At 43.4% G+C, this 16,957-nt stretch overlaps 1 protein-coding gene across 1 annotated transcript in view; it reads left to right on the top strand.

The window, feature by feature from the left end:
• Positions 1-16,957, top strand: part of STK10 (serine/threonine kinase 10) — a 381,616-nt gene that overhangs the window by 271,266 nt on the left and 93,393 nt on the right. The window contains exons 5-6 of the mRNA XM_086931586.1: positions 9,674-9,746; positions 14,841-15,035. Of these exons, the coding sequence (XP_086787712.1) occupies positions 9,674-9,746; positions 14,841-15,035 (268 nt within the window). The remainder of the gene's footprint in view (positions 1-9,673; positions 9,747-14,840; positions 15,036-16,957) is intronic.

The following is a 16,957-nucleotide window of genomic DNA, read 5'->3' as shown; positions in this document are numbered from 1 at the left end:
AAGGGCTTTATTTAGCCACACCCAAAAGGTTAAACAGACTAGTACATACTATCTATAATCTAATTTACACTGAATGTTATGCCTGGAGCAACACACCGTATTTGCACAGTAATGATCCCTGAAACTATCATTCCATCAGATTAAAGGTTTATCCACAGTAAAACCCGCGCAATCCGGCTGATAGGTCTCCGGGTCAGCCAATGAGCAGGCTCGCTGCTAAAGGGATTGTTGCTGGTTTGCGTCCTTAAAGTGCCTTACTGTAAAACTCTTCCCCCCGCACCTTTTCAGCTGTAATCTCTCCCCGACAGCAGTCGATGCTCCTGCGCGTGCCAAGCTCGGAGAACTCGTGTGAAAACCAGGCCGTAAAGTGCACGCGCACACATCAAATCCTCTTCATTCCTCCCTCGTTTCAAATATTTCGGGTTGCTCTATATATAGCTATATATCAGACTTTTTGTGTGACATTGAGGTTAAACGTGTTTGAGCGGCGGGGTCGGTGCAGTCCCGATTTGGCGATAAACTTACTTATACGCAGATACATTGAAGTGGCTCTGCCATGCAAGAAGTGCATTCCAGTCCTTCAGCTGAAAACGGCTGCCATATTAGATCGGGAAATGGTTCGTAGATTTTATTTGAGATGCGCTGCAGCAATAATCAGCAGATGAACATTAACTGCAGATTAATTGGACTTGATTTAAGTTTGAAGTGAAAAGTCTTCAGTGAGGTGTAAAAGCGTCTTTGGAGAGGATTCGTAGGAGATTTATTTTTTACAAATGTCTAAGTTATGACACGTTAAAGTCGTCTATTATTTTAACAACCTTTTAACGTAGCGCAAGGGAATCCTATGGTTTTGGTGACCGAACTTGTTAGCAGTTATCAGCTGTCCGTCATTTGCCAAGATGTGGACCATGCAGCAGAAAAGCGACCTGCCAAGTCGTCTCTAGAGGACTCGTGTACTCTTGCTAAAAGGGATTTCTATAGTAGAATATGCTTGGTACTGTTCAGGAGGGCACAATTTGGTGTGCAAAGGTGTGCTTGATTTTACTAATTGAAGGTCTCATGCCTAGATCCATGGCATTGTACCCTATCAAATGCATTTCCAAAGCTATGCAATTCTTTCCAGCTGTGCAGGGTTTTATTTTGTTTTTGTTTTGAGTACAAAACTAATGTAAAGACTTTTTCTAGGTATTTCCAATCATGGAAAATAAAATTTAGGGCACAGATTGAAAATGATTGCCCTTGGAAAAATTTGCACGAGGTGGAATTAGAAATTGACCTCCTCGTTGGTCAGCCGACCTTCGATCCCATGAGTTCTCAGGACACCTTAGTGTTCTGGTCCTTGCTGATTTCATCAGGACTTTCTCTTTCTGATTTTATCTTTATCCAGTTCACACTTCATCCATCTTAATGAAGGTCTCTGTAGTGCTATTCTCTTCCTACTCTGTTTGTCAAGGCTTCCATGGGTGTTGGCATGCTGCACATGCAGTGAAGACCGGGTGCCCGGTTACCAGGTCATTGTCCTGTTCTGTGCTGGGCGCACAGTGTTCAAGTGTCCTGTCCTAGAGCACAACTGTGTTTCGGGTAAGAGGAACAAGTTCACTACCTTCTGAGAGCGGGCAGAGATGGCCCACAAATGTGTGAGATATGTGACTCATTTTCCTTGCGTGAATGGTGCGTTGAGGAATGTGTGGGGGTGGTCACTTTCGATTACCAACCTCGGGGTCATGCTTACTATGAACCACTGACATTTTGGTGTCCAGTTATCATGCCGCCCAAGAACCCTGCAAGCAGGCTGGTAATACAACATAGGCAGCTGAAATACCTCAATTGCCCTTGCAAGGGATCAAAGCCACCTTCAGGCTGGACAAGATACGCTCGGCGGTGAATACTGCAGAAGGGACAGCACAAGTATCTGCTGCCCGCTTGGTTATCTAGCAATGCCCATGAATGCAAAAACTGGTGGGTGCACAAAAATTAGGCACAAACCCCCAGGGATTGTCCCGTCATCTGGCCCATGGTCCTAACCAGTATTGCTGACAGGCAAAGGGTTTCTTCATGTCCTTAAGGAGTCCATGTTCTTATCCTAGTGGGGGGAAAAAATAAGCAATCCGTAACAGCCTTAGGGGGAAACAGATATTCCTGGACACCTAGATCAAACTCCAGTTTGCTTCCCTTGAGAGGCATTGGAAGGGAGAATATTCGGCTTAATTCTCCCTTCCAGGCTTCCTCTTGTGTGTCTACGTGCTGCCAATTCAATTTTTTCACTTTTAGGTAATAGATGCCCATTTTTTTCCCCGTTTTTATCTTCAGTCCTTTTCTTCACTGCTCTGTTGTAGTTTGACCAACGCTGAGCTCATTTGATGTGAGTTTATCCCTCAATTGTAAATCTGATAATATACAACATGTACTCTAGCATGGAACGCAAGGGGAGACAAAATCCACATCTTCTGAACTGTCCTCGCAGTGCACTTTGGGACTGGGGAAAATAAGCCCCAGTTGAAGCCTATATAGATCCTTGGTCAGGTAGCTGAAAAGCCTTGCTGACCAGCTTAACCTCTGTTTCTGAGGGAAACAATATTGAGCATAGATACTCGTAGGTTTGGGAGGTATTGTAACATTTTTTTCAGAATTTTATACTCCATCTTTAAACACCCATATTCCAGTGGAAGTCAAAAGAAATGTGAGAACATCCCATCTCAAGATTGGAGGATTTCCAATTATGGTTTCTATGGTAAAGAGCAACCTTCCAAACAATTGTTTTACTGCTGGGAACACCTTAACAGTCTTCCTCTGTGTTCCATTGCACACTTGGTTTAAAGCGCAGTCTATAACAAGACCAGAGGTTATCTTCATTCTTGTTCTTAATCTGGATGCCCGCTCTGTGGATTCGAATACATGCATAAATTAATAAAAGAAGCGAACTTCTAATTCCTAACACTGATCTACTATTTAAGACATGTCTCCTGAATGTATCCTGCAAGTATTTCTGTGTACATTTGGGTATTGGTCTAATGGTTCCTTTGTTTACTCAGTAATACAGCACACCATGTAATTCTAACAGTGTAGAATGGGCACATTTATGGTAACCCTTAAGAAATTTGAATTTCTTGATGCTCTTAAGAAATGCAATCATAATCCTGGAACAAAATGGGATTCAAATTCACAAACATTTTTGTACATCGAAGTTTAACTTGAGTGTGCCCATAAAAGCCATCCTCAAGCACAGACACCTTCATCTGGGATTACCAAATCAGTTCATGTGACATTTACAGCACCAGGTGGAACTTGATACAGTCGAAGATGTTTTCAGTGGCAAGTTTATGGGTAGGGAAATGATCATCGGTGTTCTCAGTGGAGAGTCAGTGTGGTTGGCTTTGGGAAGGCAGTAAACGCCATGTTGCAATTTTGTTTCTTTTTTTACAAATCTTCCAAATGATTTTCATACCGAGGTCTCGTGCCGGCAAATAGTCGTGAAGGAGCGCAAGCTGTGTGTCAAGAACTTACGAGCACCTCACACATTTCCCGAGGGTGTATGGGAAGAGGATTCTCCAAAAGTACAATTATTACCCTTTGCAAAGAAAAACAAATGTAAAAACATAAACCAGAAGACTTTCTACTGTAGAAAATTCTCCAGTTCCAAAATCGAATTTGTGCGGCTTTCCATGGGCATTTCAGTGGATTTGTGTTAATTCCTTCCCATAACAAATCCACACAAATCACAGTATAAAATTGGTTCGTAGGTTTACGAATGTGAGCCGAATTCTGTGAAATTAACACTAAGGTGTTGATGTTGACTTTGGTGTAGGGCAGCTGGGTTAATTTTACAGGTTTATTATTTTCTTACTCCAGCTTGAACATAGAAACTCTTGTTGACCTGTGTGTAGGAGAGGAAGCTAAAATCTGTCTACGAGGTGCGTTGGAGGAAAATGGATGTCTTTCTGGAGGGTGGGGCTTGATGACAGCTACACTGCCGGGGAAGTTGCCTCAGTCGGTCTTCCTGTGTCAAAATTGCTCTGTTGCAAAATGTTGACCTTGGTTGCGTTCTATAGTTAATTCATTTCCCAGCTCACTTTTAAACCACAGCAAGCGAATCCTTGCACAAGGATGGTTTTAGGCCTTTATTCAGTCTAGTCGCGTGGTGAACGCTTGTGAAAGGAAGTCATCCTAAAACTACCATTACGCTCTTTCTGTCAGTGTTGAGACATCGAAGGGGCTGCGGTGTACATCCCCGCCTTGTGATTCACTTACATATTAAGACATTGGAGTGTGATTGTGACTCAGCCTTCATCGAGATGGTCTTGTGAAACTACCAGCCTCATTACACGTAATCCGCGGTCTTGAGCCTGAATAAAGTGATATTTCTTGATGATGCTCTTTTGTGAGTTGCTCTTCGGCGAATTGCCACCCTGTAGTTTTGATGCACATGTGATTGCCACAGATGATAAATATTTTGCTCTCTCATGAGGGAAGTACTCACACTGCCTGTTACTGTGCTGCAAGGGAAGATGGGATTTGTCTCACATTTCACCATTTCCTTGAATGGGGTCTGAATAGCCCTCTTTAGAGTCTTTTACCATTCTCTGCTCCTTCACTACTCTTGGTCCTCTGGTCGAGGCTCTTGGAAGTCTTCCCAGTGAACACAAGCAGCAAAGATAAGAAGGAATAAAGGGACGCTTACTTTGTCTAAGTTCCAGGACTTTTCGGCGAGTTCCCAAAAGGAAAATGATATTTTGCTTTTCAGAGGCTTCTAGTGCTGCTGAGAGACTTACAAAGATGAAAATAGCCAATAACCACTTCCTGGTTTGCTGTTTGATCCGCAGCGACAAAATTTCACTTGGCATACATCCATCTGGAAGTGTTCGACTTGAGTGGATTCATCTTCTTTACTTGGAGTTGTGTTCTCTTCTTTGGGAAGGGTGATGCTGTCCTGGCTAAAATGCATTGTCACTGAGTAGACATGAATATACATTCTATATTGTTTTGTTCTTGAATAGTATTAGTGATGGGGCTTTGCAGAATGCACATGTTTATCCAAAGATGCCTCCGGGTTCACCATGCCGTCTCCTCACTCTCGCTTGTAGGCCATTTGGCAGAGATGATCATTGCTTCAGAGCTGTTATATCTGCTAAGATCTAGTGTAAGAAGGGGCGACCAAGACTGACTGACCTACATGCAAGTGTACTGTATCGAACAGAGCGATCCGATGTAGCCGTAGTCACTTACAGTGAGAGAATCGGCTGGGAGGAGAAGAAAATGGGCAGAGAAGTAGTGGATTGGGAGCATATGTGACTGTTTCAAAGCACATCAAAACTAGTTCTTTGAATACCTTGTGAGCCTGAAGTTAGCAGGATTGGAAGTTGCAGGTGGCGAGTCTTTTGCCCAGATCCTTGGTTGGATGGGTACTGCTGACCAGTGCCATCTTTTGGGGTCCTTTGGTGTCTTGTCACTGCCCCTTTGTCCTGGATTCTGGTTGTTTACCGCGCGACTCAATTGGCATCTGTGGTCAGGCAGAGAAAGCTACGATATCACACAATAATTTTCGTCAACACTAGAGATGAGTGGTGAGTCTGAGGCATGAATTTTAACAGCAATATTCTTGTTTAAGTGTGCCTAGAAAATTAGAGTTTGGCACATAAATCCCAAGGACGAAAGCTAGAATTCTCACAAATGATGTTAAAGCTTCCAAATGGGGTCCAGAGTTTCAGGTGCTGCTCTATGGGGTCTGATCCGGGTTCATGGAAGCATCAACTTTCATCTCTGCAGAAAAGCAGACCCGTAATCCATCACTTCTAACACGCGCCACTTGCTTTGAGGGTTCTCGTCTTAGTTCTGTGGGCGACTCCCTCAGCGAGAAGCTTAACAGGCCATTGAACGGTCTTCCCTAGCTTGTCCGCATCTGAAACGAAACCTTGAACAAGAGATACATTTGTTCTCTGAGGAGTAGAACAAGAGGGCCAGGTGTATTTCATTTCCTGATGAACTGGTTCGAGGCATGCTGTATACAGGGCAAAGCCTCATTTTCGGGCTTTCCCAAAACCAATAACTGTCTGTTCTAGCCATAGCTGACTTGAGTATTTTATTTTAGTTTATGGATTTTTGACTTCTTTCTCCTTGATGAACAGTCTAGATTCAGAGACCGTAGAGGAACTCCTCGCCATCCTTCATGAAACCAGCAAGCTAGCCTTGTGTCTCTACGTGTAATGGGACACCATAGACGGAAGCTGCCTCAAAACAGTCCTAGCCCTTAATCACCAATCAAGCCCCAATATGTTTGGTTGTTTTCTCTGGTACCACCCTGGTGTAAGATCAAAGGTTCCTTTGTGTCTCCACCGTTTTTCAGTATTTGCAGTTGTCTTCTGGAGAAGATGCTGATGCAGTTCGAGTGAATGCCAGGATTCCCAGATTCGCACTGACCAGTAGAACGATTCAGCCAGCCAAACATGTGCAACAAAATGCCTTGACTACATGTGCCAATAGATGCAAGAGATTCCTCTGTTTAGAGATGGCTGAACACCACAAATCACTCTGTTTAAATCTACCTGAAACTCCTCTTGCAAGACCAAATCCCAGAAAATAGGTTCAATGCAGATATCCAGAGGGTGTAAATTTAGAGCTTTGCTTGTCTGTAAAAATACATTTACTTTAAGTGCCCTTAATATAAGCCTGGGTGGTGAACTCCAATCCGTTTGCGGAGTTTGCAACGTTTTCTCTGCTGCGCGGAGTTTTGAAAATCTCTGCTTCGCAGAGTTTTTTCCTCGCTCGCCAACAGCAAGTTGCCGAGCGTGAAAGAGGAAAATCCACCTCCCGGATTAATTTCTCAACACATGAGGACAGATTTCTCAAAATAGGTTGTCGCGGATGGTCGCGACTGCTTGTGTTTAGAAACCTTCCGTTCGCGTTGAGAAAACTGCTGCTCAGGTTGAAAATCTACTCGAGTGGCAAGAAAAGAAGCAGCCCCCTTTTGTGCTGCGCATGGTGCTGTTCACGCTGATTTTACAGCGAGGGACAAACATCCGGCACTGAAAATCAACGCGAACGGAATGACCAAATGCACTCCGCCGCTTGTGGAAATCCATGTGGCAGAGTTTTTTTGGTCATTTTGTGAACTCCGCCCTGGCCTACCTTGATATAGCATACCTTAACCATTGCAACATGATCAACAACAGATTTTTTATTAAGTGTACTGATTCCAGAGGGTGCAGAACCTCACCCTAGACCACATCTAAATCTCTGAAAAAGTGAACTAGTCAAATGTGCCTTGAAACCGCTCCATTGGCCCCTGGATTCAGTTTGGTATTAATTTTAACTTTCACATGGCTGACCGGTGAAAGGCCTAGGCAGACACCGAGCCCTGATGGAGCTCTATGTCAGCCCCCTCTTACGGATGCAACAATGAAGTTTCAAAAGGCAGGCACTACCGGGTTGTTTGAGGTAGGCCATGGGTATAATCCTGGCATGCTCTAAACCCCAGCTTAGCATAAGAGCCCAACTAGCTACACAGTGGGGAAAGTTCTAAAACACTAAATTTTTACAGCAGACCTTCAGGTTACAAGATTGTTCATAAGAGAACATTTCGGATGGCAATCACCTGCTCTTCTCTGATTGACATTCTTCAAGTTTCATGTTAAAAGGCTGCTAGCCCAGCAGTTTGAAGACAGCAGGAGGTGAGCCTGTAGGGCTGTATACAAATCTGTACAAAATAAGGGAATATCAGTGAGCTGTAGGTCTGTTTTTCTCTCTGAAAGTGTGCCGTCTAACTGGGTGATTGGTGTAGAGCGGTCAGCTCCTACATCCAGATATGTAAATGCATATTTTTGCTATTATGTAAGATGTACATCGCAAGCATTTCTCTCTGACTGAAGCATAGTATAGAATAAATAAATGGAGATAATCCAAGTTTTTCATAGTAGTCTGCCGCTGCCATTGCCAAATGCATGGATGCCGAGTACGTAGTCTGCCTAGCCTTCATTCCACCTCTTGCTTCTTTTTCTAACCACCCTTCACTCCCTGTCTCTCTATCCCACTTTTTCAGGTTCATTTTCATACCTACTATCTCCCTTGGTCACTGCTTTTCAATCATTCCGCTCCCCCCCCCCATCTTTCCCAGTTTTAGGTCTCGCCAAAAACAGTGCATGCACATTCTCTTGTGAGACCTTTTGTTATCTTACAACGGGCTTAGAGGCTGCCCATTTCTTACGATTCGCTCACTTCGTTGTCTCTCTCATTTGCTTGCTTTTTATTGGGCAATTTCTATATGCTTCCTTACTCATTGTGTGTTTGCCTCTTCCTTGGAGCATGGATGCGTTACTTGTGTCCTTCAACTACACTTTTTTCAGATGCTCCCTTACTGTGAGAGTGTGTTTTTAAGTTGCGTCCTTCATGTACTGTCCCTTCTGTGTTCCTCCCTCAGTCCCGCCCACCCTCTGGTGCCATCTTCTCCCCCCAGCCACTCTCTCACCCTCTGTTGTCTATTTGCTTATTCCCAGCCCTTCCTGAGCACTCTTTGTTGCCTGTCTCCTTGCCCACAACCCCTCTCTCCCATTCTCCCTTGTGTCTGATTGCCTCCAGCCCGTCCTTACAACACTCTGTGGTTTGTGTGCTAGGCCCCAGCCACTCCTGTACACCCCCTGTTGTCTGTGTGCACCCCCACCTGTGTTTTGCCGCCCTCCCTCCAAGTCGACTCGCTCCCACCGTCCCTCCCTCCGTGTTGCCTTGGGGAGCAATCAAAAAAAGTGCTGCGGCATGGCCAGCCCTGGCTCCATCATAATGCCTGTGTTTTTTATTCTTCCCCCACACCCCCGTCCTTGTCTCCCTCCCTCTATGTGGCCTCAGGGAGAAAAAAAAGACTGCGTCATAGTGCTTTTTGAATTATTACTTTTAGACATTCTGCACAGCCGGCGTGCTGCTGTACAGCATTGCTACAATACATTGACAAAGCCAAAAGCTCTCCTAGGCGAGACAATACCTATTAACTTGGCTGATTCTTGTTTTGTCGTGCTCTCTCTTTCTCTGGGTCAGTGTCTGGGGATAAAAAATAAGTCTGCTTCCCAAAAGTGAGTGCCAGTGCGCCCCACCTGCAACCACTGGCACAAATTAAACACTACCTCCACCTGACTAGATCTGACACCGCCCCCTACCACCTCTATTTTTTCCATTCGAGGATGCAATTTTGTAATTTAACCTGTCGACTATTGTTTCGTTTTTTTCTTCTCAAAATGTTACCAATTGCAGTTTATTTGCCTACCATACTGTGACAAGGAAACGCTTTCATAGACCGAGAAAGCGAGAGATAAGAAATGTAGCTTCTAAAACATCCTTCAGGCATTCAGTTCCAGTGGTTTAGGTTCTTGTTATGTGAAATGTCTATCCTAATAAAAACATACCCCAGTATACCTAACATTTTTAATCGAGTTTTCATTCTTAGTTGAATGAAATGCATGTACTTTTCATGCCAAATAAGGCAGAACTTTTCAATTCGCTATTATGTTGATCTTATACAGGAAATGTTTTTGTACATCGGTCCACGATGTAAAATGTCTGGTTTTCTCTCAAATGCTGTGAAATATAAATACAACCCTTTCAACAAATCTGACTGCAGTTACAACATATTTTATGATTTCCACCCTGTAAGATTCTTTAAAAACCTCTTCGTGTGTTTTTTCCTCTATTGCAGCTGATTTCGGGGTGTCGGCTAGAAACATGAAAACACTGCAGAAGCGGGACTCCTTCATTGGGACCCCGTACTGGTAGGTGGCACCCCGGTGTCTCTTGTGATAGCATCCCGTCGAAAGAACTGTAAGATTGTGCTTGGCAGCTTCCTTCTCCTGCTGGTTTAGTTCTTGTGTTAAATATTTGTCCCTGGCCCCAACGGTGACGGACTCGGGCCTTTGCTATGAACAGGGTGTTAAGTTTGACCTTTCCTTCGGATTGTGTTAGCTAGCAAAAAATGTTTTGAATGTTCACAAACCAAAACAAACATGATTTTGTCCATAAATGGCAAACCAAATTAATGACTTGCCCTACAAAAGAAGGTAAATTGAGTTGTGATTGTAAATTAATATATTTGCATTTTTGTACTTGACTATTTCTGTCAAAGTTTGAAAAACGGAAGTAATGAATCCGTGCATGTGGTTAGTTAAGTGAAAACAAATAGAGTATGTTATGAAGTGACTTCGGTTGAAAAGTGTAATTCGTGTTAGTTTATTCATTGTCGTTTGAAACGTGTTTATGTAAATGGGAACTTCCACTCAAAGCCTGTGAGGGGGCAAGGAGGGGTTGTGGAAGGGAGACAAGGAAAACTGTGGTGGCAAAAAACATAGTAGGGCAGGTAGGCCTTAATTATTTTACTGAAATTAAGGAGGTTGAATTCGCATGTAGTAAGGAACATATGAGAGACTTGTATTGCCCGTTTTTACCAGAGGCACCTTCACGCTTCCGGAGGGCGATGTCTGATGTCTTGGAAGGATGTGTTAGGTGGTTCTGTAGGGTAAATTGGGAATTGGTCATAAAGACCTTTGTGGGTGATGCAGGTTGATTTGCGCGTAGTTTCTGCTTCCACAAGAAGGCAACATAGCCCCTTTCGCCACTCATCGTGTCATCCGAATTCCTCTTTCCACTGCCTTGCTGGCGGGGTTACCAAGACCGAGATAGCATGGTGAACCCTTCGTGCTCCGGTGAATGGGGCTAGTTGGGAGTGCTGGCACTCAGTGATGCTCAAGATGCACCATTTGTGGCAGTTGTTCATCGGCTCTGCTCCTTCTTTACTTCCCATTGAACATGGTGGCAGGTTCAGCTCACTTTGAGTGCTTTGAAATGTTATCGCTCATGTAGAGCCTTAATGCGTTAACCGAAACTTTTCCTGCTTATGCAGTAGAAACTTGTTGCGAAGATTCTTGAATTTGTAGACCTACCTAGGAGTACCAACGGAGAGAATTAATTTTCCCCACCCTAAAATGCATTCTCTGGGTACTACTCTGAGAAGGAAAGTTGAAAGTCTCCTCAATTCCCTTTAAGTAACTTGATGGAGCAGTCTGTTTAAGTTAACACGAAAATAGCTATTTGACATACATTGTATGATCATAGAGCAGTAAAATTAAGACCTAAAGTGAAGGTCTCATGTCGCTAGCCCTAAATATTACAGCCCTGTTTATCAGTTCGCGTGCCAATTTAGGTTCCTTTTCTTTTGTTCAGTGTGCTGAAACATCAAGCTCACAATGAGGTGGTCCAGTGTTATCCTATGAGAATTCAGCACCATGGACAGATCTGGAACGGAGTGCTAGAAGCTCTTACTGTAACAGGCTGTGGATATGTTCTGGCTGTCTAGAAGGTCATTGCCGAAAATATTGATGCCACCCCCTGAGGAATGTACTCTGGACCTTTTTTCTGGAACTTTTGTTTTAAATTGCAATCTGCGTTTTAGGTTATTTTCTGAAATATGCTGAAGTCTAAAATAAATTGCTGTTAACAGTCAAAGGTTCAATTATTTCCGTTCCTACTGGATGTAGTAAATATAGTCACCCCCGGTCTTCTTAGGGGTATCTTGGTGCATCCTGTTTAATAGCAAGGGTTACCACTGCAGCGATCCATATCATGGGATGCTGAACATTTCCAGTGCCGCTGACGTACTGGGATTACCTACCCTTAGTGCTCAGTGATCCCAAAAATAGCTGAATGCTGTCAGTGTAAGTGTGTGGCACGCCTTTTTGTTCTAAAGATTGTTGTAGTTCAGGAACCCTTGGTGACAGTCACTGTCTGCCAATGATGCTAGGTTTTAGGCAATAAAGGGGGTAGAAGTCCCTCAACCGCAAACAAGGTATGTTATTCTTACAAGGACGGTGCAAATTCACAGAAGGATCTTGACGTTCCATTGAATGATCTTGGGCATTGGCTCCACTGGGACTGTACGGCTGCTGGAGCTTTTCTTGGCTCCCGGCACTGAGGCTCAGGTTGGTGTTGCACCCATGTTTGGCATCGAATAAGGGGTGCAGTTGATGCCACACATGAAGTCCATCAACTACAAAAGGTCTTGGGCCGTATTTGCCAGACCCTCGCAGATCAGCTCAACACGCTGAGCAACTAACTGTCACAAACTAGGCAGGTTGACTAACCTTAAGATTCAGGTACAGCAGGAGCAATGTAGTAGCTAGTTTCCTTCCCCCCTAGGAGCGGCCCCCCAGGTGAGTCATAGATATAACACTCCTCTAGGAGGACCTCCCCAGGGAAGGGGAAAAGTGGAGAAATAAAATATAACAGACTGGCAGCCAGAAACCATCTACTGCAGGCGAAGACAGGTTAGGTGTTCCTCTTTAAGTCTGCATACTGTTTCCTGCATGGAAACACAAGAAACACTTGTAAATACTATCCCCCTCCCCCTCACTGGGACCAATATAATTAGAGGTATGAAGAAGAGGAGAGTACTCACTGATCTGAGCTGCCACAAACATCCAAGAAGAAATAAGCTCAAAAAGGGAAAAATAAAGAAAAAGAAAAAAGGAACACAAGGTTCAGAGAACAACAGTTCCAGAGAGAGAGCAATAGTCTTAGTCTCTTATGCACATACAGGAAGCTAATGTGCTCTCTCACTGATGTCTCTTCGTTATTCAATAAGCCTGCTCCAATTCTCCTTATTTCCACTGGATATGAATACACAATTTCTATTGTCCTTTGCGAGTAGGCATGTACATAGTTCGAGCCTCTCGGCAATCCAAGGAAGAATGATATCCAGGCTGGATTAAACAAAATCATGAAAGTGAGAACGAGAGAGAAGAGTCAAGGTGTTCCCAGGGTGCAATACTAACAAACCCGTTTACCTCTTTAAAGTACAGGGAGGAGGTAATGATACGGGTCGGCGTCCCTTCTCTCTCTCGCTCTCAATCCGTGCAAAACAGAGAGCACAATGTTACCGCGGACTCTCAGCGCGGCTCCAGCGCGGCTCACGGGGTCAAAGGGCACTGACGAGCCGCGGAGCGGAAAAAGATTTCAGCACGGCTCTGCTCGGCTCCGCTTAGTGCCGAACAACCAAATCTTCAGAGGAAAATAACCACTGGCCCCGTAAGTCCAAAACAAGCACTCTGGTACAGGGAAAGGTAAGCTCACAGGTGACAAGCACCGGAAACGGTGGGAGAGAGAAAGATATAGCGAGAGAGAAAGGACTGATGAAAAGAACAAACAGACTATGCAGCAGGCATTCTGGGGGATGTAGTTCCCATAGTTAGTGCCTAAAACGTGACACTAACTTTAATTTATATAGACTTCGTTGGGGTGGGCAGCTGGTGGATTAAGGAGGTGTTCTCTGGTCACAGATTGCTGCATTTGCGATTTCTTGCAGTTGACCCCTCAGACAGGCAAAGCAGCATTGCCACAGAGTTACGTATGCTTGGGTTGATCCAGTCTTGGGTGACCTGGATAGCATATAGCTCCTCGGAGTCCATGCGTGTGCAGTTCTTTATATTGCTGGAGGCAGGCACCTGCATAAAGTCTTGGTCTGAGGTAGTTGTGTTAATTCTACACACTGCCTCGTTGTGTTTACCAGTCTGTCAATACGAGAGCCGCTTACACCCCAGGTTGTTGCAGGAAACCAGTTTTGACTGGTAGGCTGGATTTGTATTCCATCCAAGGATGAGACTGAGGAATTCGACTCCTTTCATAAAGTTCCTTCATCATTCAGGCAGGGTAGTTAGTTTCACAGGCTTCTTCCTACACTTTCTGAAGAGGCCTGCCTAGGTGGGACATGAAGTGATTTCTCATATACTAAGGGGAAGAAACGTGCAAGATGCTGCGTAGATGGGGAAGGCCCTGTCATGGCGCTAAGAGGCCCTTGTGCACTATTTTCGCACCTAATGCCCTGTATTAAAGTGTAGATCGGTACAGCACACACAGAATATCCCACACCCAGATTAGTTAGGTGTCCGCTTAGGGCTCGTACTCCCATAACCACAACTATGCGGCCCCAATAACAAAAAGAGGTTTGAAGACTAGCCTTTTTTTCTCAATAGATGAGGAGAGTCCCTTTGCTTGCAACTGTTTAGACAAATAATTTTAGCATACTAATTAATAAAGTTTAGATACATAACAAAGTAGTATGTAAAAATTCTCGTTTCTAAATGCTCTATAAATGTTAAGGAATTTGAAACTGGAGACAAAATATTGCGTTGTTATGCTTAGCTTGGTTCATGGGAGGAGCGCAGGAACCTCAACCCGCATCTAGTGTGAACATATGGTAGGAACTGGTAAGCACCAACAAAAACAGCTGCATTAGAAGACAAAATGACATTGTGATATGCCTGGGTTTAGCATATCACTACTATTTTAGAAATGAACCCATTTATTTAAAGCTCCAACCTTCATATTAAAAAAAATTGAATTTTCGATTTGTTTTGTAATTGAAATAAATTAAATATTTGAGAATGTTTTTGTTTATATACTGTTTTCTGTATTTTTGTGTATTGGTTTGAAGTTCCAATTGTAGCTTCAAGTGTTGAATAATGTGGGGTCCACAGAAGGCAAAAGGTTGAAAACCTCTGCTCTAAGGCAGATCCTGTGGAAGGGCTTTGAAGAAGTGTTTTTCTGAGTGAGTCGGAGTAAGTGTCAGCTCTCCTTTGCACAATGAGGTCGATGTCCTAGCAGAAGCCAGTTGAGCAAGCAGAGGTGAAACGCAGCCTATGAAAGGACACCAAGGCATTTGATAAACCTAAGAATGATCTGTTGTAGATTGACGAAAGGTTCAGGAAAGTTCAGAACAGAGCTAGGTCGTACTACATTTATGGCAATAAAGATTAGGCGATTTAACCTAGTGAATTAGTGAATGTTGCTTGTTCAATATGTCTCCTCCTTACTTGCAGGATGGCCCCGGAAGTGGTGATGTGCGAGACCATGAAGGACCGGCCGTACGATTACAAGGCTGACATCTGGTCGCTGGGAGTCACTCTGATTGAGATGGCGCAAATCGAGCCCCCTCACCACGAACTAAACCCCATGAGAGTGTTGCTGAAGATCGCCAAATCTGAGCCTCCAACTCTGAGCAACCCTTCAAAGTGGTAGGAACAGAAGGAAGCCTTTCGTGTTTGCTTCTCTAAGTTTACAAATGAAATTAAGGTGTTAAAAGTGAAGATGCACCAGACCGCTATCCGAATCACAAGAAGAAATTTAAGAGACGGCGATCTCAAGAGCCTTTAATCCTGCTACTTTTGCTCCCTAACAATCTTTTTATTTTTTATTTTGAGGCAATCTTTCAGGGCATGCAAAAATCATCTACCGAAGCATGAACTCCAAAGAAAGTCCCTTAGGCTTGCCATGGAATGCTTTTTCCCATTCATTCATTTGCAGCTTTGAGCGCCTTTAGTGGTTTTTATGATGTTCACAAATGAGACTTCCAAAGTTTTGAGCCTTGTCTTCAACCAATGGCCTTTGAAGTATAAACGATTCATGACATGTACAAAGCTGGAATATTTTGCCAGATAATTTAAATAGTTTGGGGCATTTTGATTTGTAGGAATATTCGTTTTTCTCCCATTAGCCATTTGTAGATATTTATAATCAGATACATTTGCAGCCAGTGTGTCACCATAAACCCGGGTCTCTGGGGAAACCAATATTTGAAAAAAAGATGTTTTTCTTATTTGGATAATAACTTGTTTGGAATTTATACTTTCTTCGCCATGGCTTTTGCTCATCAGACTCTTGAACTTTGTCAGTGGTAACAAAAATAGCAGCTTAAAATGAGCAGGCCGTGCGAGGTAGCGCATGTTCCCTTTCTATGGAATGGCAAGGTTTACAGTGCTTAATTTGTACCAGTGGTTGGTTGAGATCGGGGCTTCCAACCCCCATTGTTAGGGACTAGGACGTTTTTTTCATTATCAGACTTTAACCCAAAGCAAGAGAGAGAGAGAGAAGGAGGAAGATAGAGGACATTTTTTTAATTTAAACAGGTGAAATAAGGTGACAAGAAAGGTAAAATGGCGGAATCTTAACTAGACCGGCTTGGTATTCTGCAACCCTGGTTGCTGGCAGCGAGCGTCTAAGAAACACACTGGGCCCTGCAATTGTTTTTCCGTTTTTTAAACACGTTAAGTGCATTGCCAAATTCTTCAGACAGAAACCTTTTTTTTTTTCTTTGTTAATTGATGGATTGCCTCCCTTTCAGTGTTCAATGCCATTGGATGGTTTTACATTGCTACATTCATCAGTATTGTTTTGGGAATATTAAGAAAGTTAGAAACCTCCCTTCGTAATGTTATATTCCACGTTATTTTGGGGTTTCAAGATCGGTTGGAACCTCCCCATGTACAGCAGTATTCCGTACTTTGATTTGGCATTTTAAATTGGCTTGAGGCCTTCCTATGTAAGGTAGTTTTAAAAAATGCTATGGGGTGATCCCTTGCAGACAGTAACCTCCCGGTGCAGCACAACCGTACATCATTTTATGGCTCACCCCAGCATCGCCGAAGCCTCCCTTTGTGATGCAGGAATCAATATTTTTGATGTGTAAGAAAATTATGTTGAAAATGCTTAAAATCTAACAAATAGGACCGAAGTAGATTCATTTACATATGTTTGACAAACACAATTGAAATTAGGATTAGGATTATTGTTCGCGTAATGTGTATCGTTACACTTGGTACAGACTAGCCTAAGAAAATCCTTCCCTATGGCCTTGGCATGGAGCTGGGCTTTTTAATATGTGTATAAAAATATATTAAAATATATAATATTCACAATGTATATAGTTTTGAGGCATGTAGATAGAAAGAGTGTCTGTTGTCCAGCTCAATTGTACAACTGTAATCTGCATTGAAAGAACTTAAGCTGTGATCTCCAGGTCCCAGCTAAATCTCTGCAGTTGATGCTCAACCCACTGAGCTATTTTACCAGTTGCTTGAACATTCTGACATAAGTAGATCTTTTCTATAGCACCACTAGGTGTGGGAATTCCAGGATGAACCAAGGGTCATAAAACTGT

The sequence above is a fragment of the Lissotriton vulgaris genome, chromosome 7 (assembly GCF_964263255.1).
Source record: "Lissotriton vulgaris chromosome 7, aLisVul1.2, whole genome shotgun sequence".
NCBI lineage: Eukaryota > Metazoa > Chordata > Amphibia > Caudata > Salamandridae > Lissotriton > Lissotriton vulgaris.
This window is presented reverse-complemented; position numbering and strand designations above follow the sequence as displayed.